We start from the raw sequence: 16,788 nt of genomic DNA on the forward strand, positions 1-16,788 counted from the left end.
GAGTTGGGTGTCTGGAATATTAAATAGTAAAAAATATATTGTTATTTCGAATACATGCATTTCATGTGTATTCAGATGCCTATAACAATCTTTTTAAATGTAGAATGACAGGAAATGCGAGGCAAGAAATGTTGAATACGTAACTAAAACAGAAACTTTTTTCATGTTGTAATAATAACAAAATGTTGACGTGAAGCGTATAATGTGTGAAGACTGAAGTCCAAATATCAAATAAACACTTTTACAAAAGATGTAACAAAACAAGTGTGCTTTTATTCAAGAATATAACTGAAGAAAAGAAATTACATGTTGCTGTCAATGTCTAAAAACCGAAGCCCAAATATCAATTGACACAAAGTAAACATGTCAGCTTGGGTAATGAAGAGGTAAGCACTGCTGCCTCATAATCAAGAGGTTGCAGGATCAAGCCTGGGTCCTCTCTGCATTTACTGTTTTGAGTAGTGAACTGCTATTATTATTATAACACTAAATGATTTCATGGCTTTCTGATAGCTTTGCTGCAGTATCAAATACTCTGCACACCTCATAGCAGAGCATTATTTGTTTAAAGCCATGGAAGAACATTTTCATTGAAGAAATATGTAGCATGAAGTTACAATGAGGTTTATGACAATTGTTGATTACAATAGGGTGATGCACCTGTGGTAAATGTAAAAAACTGCACCTGTGAGGGCAACTGTGTGCTATTAAGCAAACAGGATACATTTTATTACCTCAAAAAAAATCCCAAAAGTCTGGCATAAAATGTAGTACTTCCAGTTTACTTTTGTTGTCACATGCCTCAAATGTGAAAGGCCCATTTTCTTGAATCAAAATCTTGGCTACTTCATAGTAGACATATCCAGAAAGTTTTGAAGGAATTCTCCACCCAAAAATGTTTATATATGTAACTTTTACACCAGGTCGTTTGAAGTGACAACTTTTTCATCTCATATTTTTCATGCAGAACGAGAGAACACAGTGTGTGATATAGTGGAACGTAACAGAGAGCTGTTCTGTTCAGTGACAAGCAATGTGAAAAACATCCAAGGAAAAGAAGAAGAAAATTCTTACGTTACTCGTTTTGCATAATCTACATGTCAGTTATACAGTCACATCCTCAAAATGTTTAAAACAAATGCATTTTTTGATAAAATGTTATTAATATGTCTGAGGGAAAAAACTGCAAAAATGTAACAATTCTGTGCTTTAGAAGTGAAGAGAGGACTCTTGACCAATGAATGAGGGACCAGTGGCCTTTAAACCCTATTTTAAATGAAGCAATGGGCTAGGTTTTTTTTTATTATTATTTCTAAAAAATTTCTAAAAAATGTTTTAATTTAGAACACAGTTTGATTCAATAAATGTATAACTTAACCTCTGTTTTTGTTTTAATGACAAATGTATATTGCTTTTACAATAGGAGAATGCCAAATAGATTTACACTAATTTCAAAAGTCCATACACCCTTATTCAAATTTCAGATTTTGTGGATAGAAAGCAGGTGTATCACACTTGGATTCTGGAGGGCCACTTTCTTAATTAGTATTCAATTACTAATTACTAAACTCTGTTGCAGGTTTAACAAATATTTGACTTCACAATTATTAATACTACTTCCTTTTTTATCGTAAACAAGAAAGGAAACCTGAGTGGGATCAGAGTATTAATTTAGAATCATTGAATAACTCTGTCTAACTCATTGAAATGTAAATTGTCATAGCACATTATACTGATATTCTGAAGCTTAAAAGGTGGCTGAATATTTGAATGCCTGTTTGTTTTAAAGAACAATGAAAAGCAGATGAGACAGCTCTCTGTGATCCCACCTATGATGTATGATTCGGAACAGAGACGTGTGAAATTCATCAATATGAATGGCTTAATGGATGACCCAATGAAAGTTTATAAATCTCGGCAGTTCATGAATGTGTGGACAGATCATGAAAAGGAAATATTTAAAGAAAAGTAAGTTTAAAAGTTTTATTTCTCTTAAACTTTTCTAACAGGAAATTTTCAAGTGTTAGAGAATTGTGTAGATTAAATTTAACAGTATGTATTTCCTTTCCTGCATTGTCTTTTAGGAAATAATACATGTATCTATTTATATAACTCCATTAATTCATGCCCACTTCAGATGTTGTTTATTTTATTTAATAATTAGTCCTGAGTTTGTTGAAATGTAAAACTTTCAGATACTACAGTTAGGTCCATAAGTATTTGGACAGTGATACAATTTTCATAATTTTTGCTCTGTACACCACCACAGTGGATTTGAAATAATGCAATTATTATGTTATTGAAGTGTAGACTTTCAACTTTAATTTAAGGGGTTTACCAAAAATATCTGTGTGAACCCCCCATTTCCAGGGTCTCAAAATTATTTGGACATTTGACTGACAAGCTGTTCCTTAACCAGGTGGGAGCAGTTCCGTCATTATTTCATTAACTATTACGTAGGTAAAAGATCTGCAATTGATTCCAAGTGCGGAATTTGTCACTGTGAACTCTCAATATGAGGTCCAAAGACCTGTCTATGCAAGCAAAAACAATTCATCATTAGGCTGAGAAAACAAAAGTAGCCATTTAAAAACATAGCAGAAACATAAGGAGTGGTCAGATCAATATATTATTAAAAAGAAGGAATGTACTGATGCACTTGTCAACACGCGAAGGTCTAGAAATCTAAAGAATACAACTGTGCCTCAATGATTGCAGAATTCTGTCCTTGTTGAAGAAGAACCTCTTTGCAACATTTAGCCAAACCAAGAACACTCTCCGGGAAGTAAACCTGCCATTGCCAAAGTATTATCGTAGTATTTCCCTATACTTACCCTTTTACCTGTTTTCTCAAGGGTAAGTGTATTCATCTAGTTCGTTATCGGGTTGGTCTACTGTTGCACTTTAAGATGAACACACACAGACCCTTACCACAACAGTGCCCCATGAATAACACACACATGCTGATTAACTTTTAGCACTTTAAACCACACAAGTGCTTTAGGAATAACACAGCCTGTCACTCAGCACTTCAAGAGACTTACTTATTATCGGCACGAACAACATACGATGTTTTAATGATATCTCAGACCTAAATATTACTTTTGGTCTACAAGAATACATTTAAACATACAAAGGCTCAGCATCCTTGACTATAGACCATTTATCAGCCAAGAATACCTTACTTTACATACTGTTCCCTACTATTGAGTGGAGTTCTCACTCGCAGCCTTAATAAACCTCGCAGCACAGGGGTAATGGCAAATCTCTGGCTGCACCAGGTGCTCAAAGAAATCTTATTTCAATCACTGTATAGACATTAAGACAAAGCATAGAAAGTTAAAAGCAGTATGGTATTTATTACAGGGAAAATAATACCACTGGAACAAAAAATAATAGAAAATAAGACTGATAGAAAAGTCTGGATATATATATAGTCTTTAAAAAAGCTTACAAATAAAGTAGAGATGACAAGGATGAATGTCCCAGGGCGGTGTTTGATTTTGCAATCGATGTTCATTAAAATGCTGTTAACTGACGATCGGATAAAAACTGGTCACATGTGTCTTTTTCTTTTTTGACGTCGCTCTTCCGTAGTCGCTGTTTCTCTTCTTCTGATATTGCTTTCAAATGAGGCATATTTATTATAAAGTTTCATGCCATGGTTTCACAACACATGATTGTTGCATGCACCTGATTGGATGGCTGTCAATATGATGGATGAATTTTGCTCAGACTCTTTAATATATCTTTTCCCAGACTGTAAACCAAATTGTTGTCCTAGATGTCCATCCATAAAGTAATCAATATCCTAAAGTATCTGCTCAGTCTTCCTATCCCAGGCTGTAAAACCATTTTAGCACTATGCTGTGAACAACTGTTATTAAAGTGAGGTGTAAGGGAAGAGGATATACCTTTTTGTTATAATGCCTATACAAGTGTCCTACATCTGAATTCATCTTCTTGGGATTGAGCAAAATATAATAATAAAAATACAGAGAATAATTTGTAGATTTTATACACCATAACAGCCAAAGTCTATAATCAAGAGAAGATTTGATTAAAGTAAATATAGAGAGGGTTTAGCACAAGGTGCAAATCACTGGTGTAAACCTCAAGAGTATTAAAGGCAGGTTAGACTTTGACAGAAAACATTTTTAAAAGCCTGTCCAATTCTGGAACAATTTTTTTGGACAAAGTAAATGAAAAGCGAAGAGTATGGAGAAGAGAAGAAACCACAAATTGTATGAAATTTGGTGGAAGCAGTTTTATGACATGCTCATGCATGACTGCAAATGAGGTCAGTCACTAGTGTTTATTGATGGTATAACTGCTGGCAGAAGTAGCAGGATTAATTTTGAAGTTTATACGGCTGTATTATCTGCTCATATTCCACCAAATGCTACAAAACTGATAGTATGACACTTCACAGTACAGATGGACAGTGAGCTAAAACACACTGCAAAAGCAAAACGTGTTTTTTAATGCAAAGTAGTGGAACATTCTTCACTGGCTAAGTCAGTCAACTTACCTCAACCCAATTGGAGCTGCATTTTTTGCTTAAGACGAAACTGATGGCAGAAAGTCCAACAAACAAGCAGCAACTAAAGAAAGCTGCAGTAAAGGCCTGGCAAAGTATCACTAGGGTGGAAACCCAGCACTTGGAGATGGCCATGGGTTCCAGACTTAAGGCAGTCATTGACTGTAAAGGATTTTCAACTAAATATTGCAAATGATCATTATGTTTATGATTTAGCTTGTCCAAATAGTTTCCCGCAGTGCCACGTTCTGAATGTTGTTTAGGCAATTTAAACCGGAGTTGCGGTATAAGAAAAATCCATATCATAACAAAAATAAAAAATGATTTTCGGTATGAACCGATAAACTGCCCAGCACTATTTCAAATCCATTATGATGGTGTACAGAGCTGAAATTATGAAAATTGTCACAGTCCACGTAGTTGTGTACCTAACTGTACATTTCCAAACCTCAGGACAATTCAGTTTATTTTTTTATAACTTTTCATTAACATATTTATTATGCCATATGTATTTATAAATTCATCTATTCATTCATTTTCATGAGTCTACCCCAACAGGGTTGGCCTTTGGTAGTTCTGGATAGGGCATAAGTCTTTTACACAGCACAGCTAATAAGCTTTAAATTTCCCTATTTATATCATTGCTCTTCATTTAAGATGATGAAGTAAAAATGTCATGCTCAAATAAACACTCTGGTACCCAACAGGAAGATGCACAACATTGGACAAAACTACTGGTTTGTTTTAGTCATTGATCTTGCACCAGAAAAACAAAAAATATTATTTTAAGTGTAGATCTGTGCAATAGTACGGCATTTTAAATAATGGCGTTACAGTACTACTGTATATAATACAGTGGTGCCTCATACTTCAAACTTAATTCCCTTCAGGAGGTCGTTTGAAATCTGAAAAATGTAAGTGGAAAGTGAATTAAATTATAAATTAATTATCTTAAATAATATCCATTTCAATAAACTTAAACAGCAAATACATCATTTAAGGTAATAACACAATTAAATACCTTAAATAATATATTAAGACATGAAAACATTAAATAAAATATGTAAATACTGTATAATATAATGAATATTGCATTTACCTTACCTTAGTGTGGAGGGGTGATATCTTGTGTAGAAGCCAATGTTAATAGATAGGGGTTATACATATATATCATCAAACACACCAAAGAAAAGTGGGGAAAAAAAGCACTGAAAACACACAAGCATAACGCAAGAGATGCTTTCACAGCGAGAACAGGAGATGACTTGGGCACACAAGAGATGACGTTTATGCTCGCTGCATAAGCGCCATCTGTTGCTGCATTTTTTCACTGGGCATGCAGTTCAAACATAGAAACATCGTTCAAACTCTGGATCAAATTTGTCTTGAATTGAGCATTCAAACTCTGGAACATTCAAAGTTAGAGTTGCTCAATGTATGAGACACTACTGTATGTCTAAAGTATAACAGAAATTGAATGTCTGTATACCTCAACATAAGCACAAAATTACACATTTGTAACTTTGTAACTTTGACAGATGTATTTGCATTTTTGTAATTAATTGACTTAGCGGTATCACCACTAACAATTTTTAAAAAATAAAAGTCAGTTTTTACAGTGCCCTCTGGTCTACTCACTGTTTCATGAGGCACACATTTTTCTTTAGAAAAATTGGCATTTCAGCTTTCAATTGTCAGCTTAGTCCATCTTTCATGAATTATTTGTATGGAGAGGCAGTGCTTAAGAGCCTCTTACTCTTAACACTCTGGCTCTGACATTCGATAAAAATTATGGTTTAGATGCTCATATTAAAAATATGTATATGTTCTGATATATTTAGCTGAAGAATTTCAGCTGCTACTTGGTTGATTAAATATTCGTGTTGCTACATGTATGCATTTTTCTTATTGTTCATTTTGTAAAACATGTAGGAGCGTATGGCTCAAACACTTGTTCTAAATAAGCACAAAGGCTCTCATATATGTGACATTTAAAAACACAGCCCTTCACAAAAACTAAATATGATCAAAGAGAAATTAGAGCAATTGACACTTCACACTGCAAGAAATGTGTATAGGTGTGTGTGTATATATGTCATGTATATGTGTGTGTATAATAGTAAATATAATGCATGCATATATACACTGGTCAAATTTTGTTACAACGAAGTGTTTGGAACTGAAAAAACGTTTTAACTGGGATTTCATTATAATGGAATTTAACATAGCGCATTTTTCCAGCATGTACAGTTGACAAAGGTGACTATGGAATGCCGACTCTATGGTAACATCTTTCTTTTTTTCTTTTTGGTAGCATCAATGGCAACGATAAGTTTCAACTCTTTCTGTAAAGTAAATTGCTTTGGTTACATAAACAGCACCTCTTGATGTCAATAGTGCAGTCAGTTCTATTAGACTACAAGGTCTGGGAGGGGTTGGATCACACACACACTGGTTAATTTACATAAATGGAGCCCCTCGGTGTCCATAACACATGGCTCTTAACTTTCATAAATTGCAGCCCTCGGTTGGTGTCGCCTAATGGGTTGACCGGCTCTGTCTGGGTGCCATCTTTTCTCTATTGCAGATTACACTGGTATTGATCATGTAATTAAACACATTTCTTGAGAAAGCGGTTTCATTTTTGGCCATTTTTTAACCCAAAGCAAGCTTTGGAATGGCAGTACCTTGCAAAACAAGTGAACAGAATGACAGGTTTCAGTGGTGCTAATATAATTAGAAAGTCTTTTTTAATAACCAATTAGCATGTAAACATGACTAATTAAGAATGAACTAAGGGAGTTTAGCATTATAACACTGAAGGAATTGCAGCTGAAAATGGGGCCTTGTAGCCATCTGTGAAAAACAAAATTAAAAATCAATCATTTAAAGCAGTAAACGCCTATTATATACACTAGTAATGCCTTACCTGTGTTTTCAAATTAATGGTATTTAGATAAAAAGAGTATGGTATGAAAAAAGGTATGAATGTGTTCAAAATTAATCATTATGCTACTTGTCAGCACCCAAAACTGTTTAAAGGCTGTAGCAGTGCTATTGTGACTTCTTTATATTATTTATTAAAGAAGTTACAAACATTAAACAAAACCCAAAATTTACACAATTTAATAGATATTTTTATCAAAAGGCTAGAAAATTTTTTTGTCTGAATCAGTATATGTGAAATTGGCAATTCAAATCATTATATTACAATTTACATTTAGTTAAATTTATACATCGGTAAAATTATACCTCCCTTGACTCTTGACAACAACTCCCATGACTTCGACTCCACAGCTTTGCTGGCATGCCTACAAGGCAAAATGACGTGCCATTGTTCAGCAGATTTGCTACTTCTCCTAGCCACAAATTTAACATACTATGTCCTGCACAAATACTAAATATTGTGGTGGGAATGTAGAAAAGCGAATTGAGTAGTGGAGAAGGGAGTATTTATCCCCTTTACTTTTTTGCAGTATTAGGCTATTTTAGCCATTTGTTACTTGCTTTATTTCAGTTAAAATTAGACTGCAAAGAAAAGTGCAGTTTATTTAGTAAAGCTGATCAAAAAATATAAGCATCTTAGAAAATTATTCATATGTAGTATCTGGTTTTGTTTTTGCTTGTTTTAATGGGATACAAGTATAGGCTTCTACTAACATTAAACAAAAGTTATTTCTGCACCCAGTAAGTCTACAGTTCTCTCGAAACAAGACTCCAGAACATGGAGGGTTGAAGCGGCTGCAGGTTTTTGTTCCAACCCAATTTCTTAATAAGAAGCCCTTATTGCTCATGTAATACTTGTGCTTCATTTTTGTTTCACTCATTAAGATTTTGAACTCTTATTGTTTATTTTAGTTTATTTGAGACCCAATTTCAACATTTCGCTTGTTTCCATTTACACCTGTGTATTTATCGTGCACTATTTGGTTTAATTAAATACTTGGAAGGAAAGTGAAGAGTAAAAAGTGAAGGACTAAGAATTACCCATCCATTTTAGACTCCAAATCATCTGGATGATATCCTTAGAAAGGAGAAGAAAATCTAGGATATATGAGAATGACCTGACATGGCAGAGTTAAAGCACTAACAAGCCATGAACTGAATTGAAATGAAACTGAATTATTGGCAAGGATTGTTTTCTATTTAAGCAACAAAATCCTGCGGCCCTGCTCCAGAATATCTCTTTATCTATAACATAATTACTAAAACTGAAAGTGTATGTGTATGTGTATGTGTGTGTATGTATGTGTGTGTGTATATATATATATATATATATATATATAGTACTGTGCAAAAGTTTTAGGCAGGTGTGAAAAAATGCTGTAAACAAAGAATGCTTTCAAAAATGGAAGTGTCATTTATTTTCATCAATCAACAAAATGCAGTGAATGAACAAAAGAGAAATCTAAATCAAATCAATATTTGGTGTGACCACCCTTTGCCTTCAAAACAGCATCAATTCTTCTAGGTACACTTGCACACAGTTTTTGAAGGAACTTGGCTGGTAGGTTGTTCCAAACATCTTGGAGAATTAACCACAGATCTTCTGTGGATGTAGGCTTCCTCACATCCTTCTGTCTCTTCATGTAATCCCAGACACACTCGATGTTGAGATCAGGGCTCTGTGGGGGCCATACCATCACTTCCAGGACTTCTTGTTCTTCTTTACGCTGAAGATAGTTCTTAATGACTTTGGCTGTATGTTTGGGGTCGTTGTCTTGTTGCAGAATAAATTTGGGGCCAATCATACGCCTCCCTGATGGTATTGCAGGATGGATAAGTATCTGCCTGTATTTCTCAGCATTGAGAACACCATTAATCCTGACCAAATCTCCAACTCCATTTGCAGAAATGCAGCCCCAAATGTTCAAGGAACCTCCACCGTGCTTCACTGTTGCCTGCAGACACTCATTATTGTACTGCTTTCCAGCCCTTCGACAAACAAACTGCCTTCTGCTACAGCCAAATATTTCAAATTTTGACTGCTGCCATTTTTCTAAACCCCAGTTCCTATGTTTTCATGCATACTTGAGTCGCTTGGCCTTGTTTCCACGTCGGAGGTATGGCTTTTTGGCTGCAACTCTTCCATGAAGACCACTTCTGGCTAGACTTCTCCAGACAGTAGATGGGTGTACCTGGGTCCCACTGGTTTCTGCCAGTTCTGAGCTGATGGCACTGCTGGACATCTTCCGATTTCAAAGGGTAATAAGCTTGATGTGTCTTTCATCTTCTGCACTAAGTTTCCTTGGCCAACCACTGCGTCTACGATCCTCAATGTTGCCCGTTTCTTTGTGCGTCTTCAAAAGAGCTTGAGCAGCACATCTTGAAACCCCAGTCTGCTTTGAAATCTTTGTCTGGGAGAGACCTTGCTGATGCAGTATAACTACCTTGTGTCTTATTGCTGTGCTCAATCTTGCCATGACATGAAACTGTCTTCCACAACCTCACCTTGGTAGCAGAGTTTGGCTGTTCCTCACCCAGTTTTAAGTCTCCTACACAGCTGTTTCTGTTTCAGTTAATGACTGTGTTTCAACCTACGTGTGACATTGATGATCATTAGCACCTGTTTGGTATAATTGGTTGATCATACACCTGACTAGAATCCTACAAAATCCCTGACTTTGTGTAAGTGTACCTATAAGAATTGATGCTGGTTTGAAGGCAAAAGGTAGTAACACCAAATATTGATTTGATTTAGATTTTTCTTTTGTTCGCTCACTTTGCATTTTGTAAATTGATAACAATAAACAATCATTATTTATATTTCTGAAAGCATTCTTTGTTTACAGCATTTTTTCACACCTGCCTAAAACTTTTGCACAGTACTGTATATATAATATACAATATAATATCTCCTATTGAAGTTATGTGCTGTATTGGTAAAGTGTTCTCTGGTCCACTTTCTCTTTGTCACCTTGTGCACATAGAAAATCATATTCTTGTGAAGGATTGTTTTCAAATACCATGTTATTTGAGTTTTCAATTATTCTGATGCTTTACAAGCAACCCAAAACTAAAAAATTAAAATATTTCCAATGTTCTATACATAAAAAGAAATTCTACATGAATGTACTCTAGTATTGAAAGAGGTAGTTGTGAATTTTTAAAATGACCCCCAGTTTTTCTGTAGATAGTGTATCTAACATTGTTCTCATGTTAACAGAAGCCTTGTGCAGCCTAATTTTATCATGTGACTTATAGCTGTACTAACCCAATAACAGTCAAGCAAGTGTGATTTTTATTAAATTGTAGTTTACATCGATCCATTGGACTAACTAGTTCTAAGCTTCTTGTGCTCTGCTTTTAATTGGTATCCCAACAAAATGGCGTCTGCAGAATAAACAGAATTACTGAGGGTAAAATATGGCTAGAGTGTGCATAATAGTTTCTTAATTTCCTTTGATGCCATACTTTGTTTTTGAATACAATTGAACTAATTCTGTTGGTATTTTCTTTCAGATTTGTTCAACATCCCAAAAATTTTGGCCTTATTGCATCATATCTAGAAAGAAAGGTAAGTTGTACAAATTGCAGATAAAACAATATTTTTTTTCTGCCAGATCTGAATTGTCCATAATTTTTGACTCCTATTGTCTCAAAACATGGAAGCAACATAAAGGAAAAGGAGAAGACCATGATAAAAATAGGAAGATTATTCCAGAGGTGTTCCAGCTTGGGAGAAAAGCAGCCGCAGTCCTAAAAGTTCCTAAGTGGTTTGGGACCCACAGTTACTCATTAGTGGTATGGTGCTAAACAAATAATATATATAATAATAATAATAATTCATTACATTTATATAGCGCTTTTCTCAGTACTCATATATCACACACTCAACAAAAACACTACTTCCTGTTTAGGTCAAAAGCTGAAATTTGGCAGGTTGGTATATCTAGGTCAGTGGGTATCGGGGATAAATCCTCCCTCTACATTTAAAAAAACTAAATGGGTATCAAGCTCTGCAATACACCAACACATGAGCAATGGCTTGGGATGTTGAAGTGTGGAGTTTCGTGAGTAGCAGTTGCATTACCAAAGGGTGAAAGGTGAGATAACAGCTGTGGAATTCTTCAGAAATGCTGCATGGGAAGAGAAGTGAGCAGTGTAATAACAGCTTCACAGCAGTTCTAAAGTGCTATGATGTACCCAGAAAATAGTGTACAGCCATAGCTTAAAGGGAGCATAGCTGATTAGATTAGGAGTACAGTGTGGTTTCAATATTCCATGGTGGCGGTTTTCAAGAAGTGGCACATAGTGTGTCACAACACAGAAACTTCAGAGATTAATCGAATTCCAAGCCAGAGTGCAGCAGTACAGCGTGTGCGGCAAACACTGGTTACAATGAGATAACTTAGTTACATGTGATCGAATTTGCTTCCTGGGACTGTACTACATGTCTTCCTGCAGGGTTGCCAACCAGAATCTGTTTCGTTGTGTGGTGGGTGTGGTAACGCGCTGCTCCCCAACCTGACCTGCAGTATTTTGACAGAACTTTAGATTTTTACATTATAGTATAGTATGTTAGATTTTTGTTTTTGCTTGTAGGCTTCACAATTCCCCTCACAGCAGAGCAGTTTATGTCTATCCAGACTGTAATGTTCATGCCCCATTGTTCAATTATGATTAGTATTTTATCCCTATTGGAATTATATCTTTTTACATTAACGGTAAGTGTCTTTAAAATGCTCTCCTTATAATAGTTTTGTTGATCTTAGTGCAGTTTTTTGTGTAAATCCTGTAGGCGACTTTGAAAAGGTTTACTCTTATTTGCATATTTGCACTGTTTGATCTCAGTAATACTTTGATGATTTTAATGTTTTTGTGTTATTCTAATTCAGTTTTAAGTAAATAAATAAAACCAATTCTCCTTAACTGTTGTTCCCATTAATCTAATTAATAAGCTACATTTAATATCCTATTAACAAGACCAAGCTAGATCCAGGTAGGCATCTGTCAGTCTCAAAAGACTATGGAGTTGAGCACTGTGTTCAGCTTCTAATGCATCGTCTGTTATGACATAGCAGGACTATGCAGGAATGGCACAATCATTTTGAAACACCACTAAGTTAGGGCAGCATATTACGTTTTCACACATTTTGTGTAATCTACCATGAAACAGACAGAAATTTACTGTAAGCAGTAAAGAAGCAATTGGTCTGGTTACATATCATATTATAATAAAAGCTCTGACTTGATTGAAACCAGCCCATTAAATGTCTTGAGTTTTATGAAGAAATCTTGATATTGTTTCCTTTACCAGCATTTAAAAAGGCAGGCTTGTGAAGACAAATTTTTACCAATTCTAGTTTTAGATGCTTATCAGTGAACTGGAGTTTGAGCACCTGAGGTTTGAACACAGTATTGCAATTTTGCAGTATAAATTCGTGAATAGTTACATTCATATTTTCTTTGCTTAGTCATTGTATTATTTGACAGAAAAAATAAAGATGCAGATGGGAACAGATTTTAACTGAATGTGTAAATGAACAGATTTATTTCAGTGTTTCGGAGGGTGCATACCTCAATTATGAGGAAGGGTTGACTGTACAGCAACAAGTATTTGGAGTAATGATGTATGCTGTGTTATTAGATTAACAGAAAACTGAGAATATATTTTAAATATAGCTGGTTCCCCTATTTTCCCTGTATTGGCTAACTATCTCTCTCATCCCTTCACCACCAAATAGCTAATGTATGGTGAGCATACTAGTGCGTGGTGGATGCTACAAATTGATGGTCCAAGTGGTTCCCCACTGTCTGTACACTTTGAGTAGATTAGAAAAAGTGCTATAAATGGAATTTGATTGTTATCATTGTTATATCCACTCATGATTGCTCACACTAAGCACACTTCTGTTTTTGCTCATTCTGACTCTTACTAGGAAAGTCTTAATTGCAGCTTTTCTTCTTTATCACTGATTAAACCTACACAGAAGGGCATTTCTTTAATCAAATGCAATCTAATAGTTTTTCTCGTCTAAATTATTTTTGTATATCTGAGATGAATATGAGGATATCAGTACCATTTTTTGTTAATACAGTAATCCCTCCTCCATCGCGGGGGTTGCGTTCCAGAGCCACCCGCGAAATAAGAAAATCCGCGAAGTAGAAACCATATGTTTATATGGTTATTTTTATATTGTCATGCTTGGGTCACAGATTTGCGCAGAAACACAGGAGGTTGTAGAGAGACAGGAACGTTATTCAAACACTGCAAACAAACATTTGTCTCTTTTTCAAAAGTTTAAACTGTGCTCCATGACAAAACAGAGATGACAGTTCTGTCTCACAATTAAAAGAATGCAAACATATCTTCCTCTTCAAAGGAGTGCGTGTCAGGAGCACAGAATGTCACATAGAGAAAACAATCTCTAGCAAACAAATCAATAGGGCTGTTTGGCTTTTAAGTATGCGAAGCACCGCGGCACAAAGCTGTTGAAGGCGGCAGCCCACACCCCCTCCGTCAGGAGCAGGGAGACAGAGAGAGAGACAGAGTTTGTTTTTCAGTCAAAAATCAATACGTGCCCTTCGAGCTTTTAAGTATGCGAAGCACCGTGCAGCATGTCGTTTCAGGAAGCAGCTGCACAAAAGATAGCAACGTGAAGATAATCTTTCAGCATTTTTAGACGAGCGTCCGTATCGTCTAGGTGTGCGAACAGCCCCCCTGCTCAATCCCCATACGTCAGGATCAGAGAAAGTCTGCGCAAGAGAGAGAGAGAGAGAAAAGTAAGCAATCTAGCTTCTCAGCCATCTGCCAATAGCGTCCCTTGTATGAAATCAACTGGGCAAACCAACTGAGGAAGCATGTACCAGAAATTAAAAGACCCATTGTCTGCAGAAATCCGCGAACCAGCAAAAAATCCGCGATATATATTTAAATATGCTTACATATAAAATCCGCGATGGAGTGAAGCCGCGAAAGGCGAAGCGCGATATAGCGAGGGATCACTGTATTCTATAAAAAAGAATAGTAGAAATCTCAAAAGAAATGGGTCATTGATTGTAATGTTTATTTAAATTACTGATTTATCCTTTGTTTTTTATATTTTAGAATGTTTCAGACTGTAAAAAGAGTAGTAGAAATCTCAAAAGAAATGGGTCATTGATTGTAATGTTTATTTAAATTACTGATTTATCCTTTGTTTTTTATATTTTAGAATGTTTCAGACTGTGTTTTATATTACTATTTAACAAAGAAAAATGAAAATTATAAAACACTAGTAAGGCGTAATTATGGACGACGCAGAGGAAGGAATCAGGTCAGTACATTTTACATGTAAATCTTTATGTAATTCAATGCTGTTGTTTTTCCACAGTCAGGTTGTTTTTCCACAGTCAGTGCGTTTTTACCAGTTTGCTTTTGGTATTTTTTTGGGTTTTGTTTGAATTTCATAGTTGTTTGAGGCAAATTGGCAATAACTATACATTCTTTATTGACAGGTTTTCCTTTCAAAGCATACTGTCACCTTAATCGAAGGACACGTGCAATTTATAAAGTGTTTAATTATAATGTGTAATTACTAAATCATTTACTATATGTAGGGATTAGTTATCCTTAAACCTGCAAATAGGTACAGTCATGGCCGAAATTATCGGCACCCCTGGAATTTTCCCAGAAAATGCACCATTTCTCCCAGAAACTTATTGCAATTACAAATGTTTTGGTATACACATGTTTATTTCCTTTATGTGCATTGGAACAACACAAAAAAAACAGAGAAAAAAGCCAAATCTGACATCATGTCACACAGAATTTCAAAAATGGGCTGGACAAAATTATTGGCACCCTTTAAAAATTGTGGGTAAATCGTTTTATTTCAAGCATACTGTATGATGCTCGTTTGAACTCATCTGTGGCAAGAAACAGGTGCTGGCAATATAGCAATCACACCTGAAGCCAGTTAAAATGGAGAAAAGTTGACTCAACCTTTCTGTTGTGTGTCTGAGTGTGCCACACTAAACATGGAGAACAGAAAGAAGAGCAGAGAATTGTCTGAGGACTTGAGAACAAAAATTGTGGAAAAATATCAACAATCTCAAGGCTACAAGTCCATCTCCAGAGATCTTCATGTTCCTTTGTCCACTGTGCGCATAATCAAGAAGTTCACAACACATGGCACTTTAGCTAATCTCCCTGGACGTGGACGTAAGAGAAAAACTGATAAAAGACTGCAACGAAGGATAGTCCGAATTGTGGATAAACAACCCCAATCAGCTTCAAAACATATTCAAGCTGTTCTGCAAACTCAGGGTGCAACAGTGTCAGCTCAAACTATCCGTCGACATCTGAACGAAATGAAGCACTGTGGCAGAAGAGCCAGGAGGACCCCACTGCTGACACAGAAACATAAAAAAGCCAGACTGGAGTTTGCCAAAATGTATTTGAGGAAGCCAAAATCCTTCTGGGCAAACGTCTTATGGACAGATGAGACCAAGGTAGAGCTTTTTTGGTAAAGCTCATCATTCTACTGTTTACAGAAAACGGAATGAGGCCTACGAAGAAAAGAACACAGTACCTACAGTCAAACATGGTGGAGGTTCTAAGATGTTTTGGGGATGTTTTGCTGCCTCTGGCACTGGATGCCTTGACTGTGTGCAAGGCATCATGAAATCTGAAGACTACCAAAAGATATTGGGGCGCAATGTAGGGCCCAGTGCCAGAAAGCTGGGCCTGCGTCAGAGGTCATGGGTATTCCAGCAGGACAATGACCCCAAACATACCTCTAAAAGTACTCAGAAATGGTTGAAGACAAAGCGCTGGACAGTTCTGAAGTGGCCAGCAATGAGTCCGGATCTAAATCCGATTGAACACTTCTGGAGAGATCTCAAAATTGCTGTTGGGAGAAGGCACCCTTCAAATCTGAGAAACCTTGTGCAGTTTGCAAAAGAAGAGTGGTCGGAAATTCCAGTTGAGAGGTGTAACAAGCTTGTTGATGGTTATAGGAAGTGCTTGATTTTAGTTATTTTTTCCAAAGGGCGTGCAACCAAATATTAACTCTTTTAGGGCGGATGTCTACTTTTGATGACAGGAGGGGTTGAAGGCAAATGTCGACAAAAGTCGACATTAAGGGATAGGGGGCGACAATTAGCTGTTAATGGCGACAAATCTCACTGTCACGTCACAGGCATTCCCTCTGTGCTTGGAGGAATGCTAGACTCGTTGACTCGGCAACTAAACTTTGCGTGTGTGTGAGTTGCGAAATGTAAACAATGGCAAGATGGCACCGACATGTGAAAAGGCAGCGAAG

At 36.1% G+C, this 16,788-nt stretch overlaps 1 protein-coding gene across 1 annotated transcript in view; it reads left to right on the forward strand.

Moving 5' to 3' along the window:
* The window catches only part of ncor1 (nuclear receptor corepressor 1), a 237,649-nt gene that overhangs the window by 90,059 nt on the left and 130,802 nt on the right, over nucleotides 1-16,788 (forward strand). Inside the window, 3 exon segments of the mRNA XM_051931234.1 lie at nucleotides 1,790-1,968; nucleotides 11,003-11,057; nucleotides 14,698-14,799. Coding sequence (XP_051787194.1) covers nucleotides 1,790-1,968; nucleotides 11,003-11,057; nucleotides 14,698-14,799 — 336 coding nt within the window.

The sequence above is a fragment of the Erpetoichthys calabaricus genome, chromosome 8 (genome assembly GCF_900747795.2).
Source record: "Erpetoichthys calabaricus chromosome 8, fErpCal1.3, whole genome shotgun sequence".
Lineage (NCBI taxonomy): Eukaryota > Metazoa > Chordata > Cladistia > Polypteriformes > Polypteridae > Erpetoichthys > Erpetoichthys calabaricus.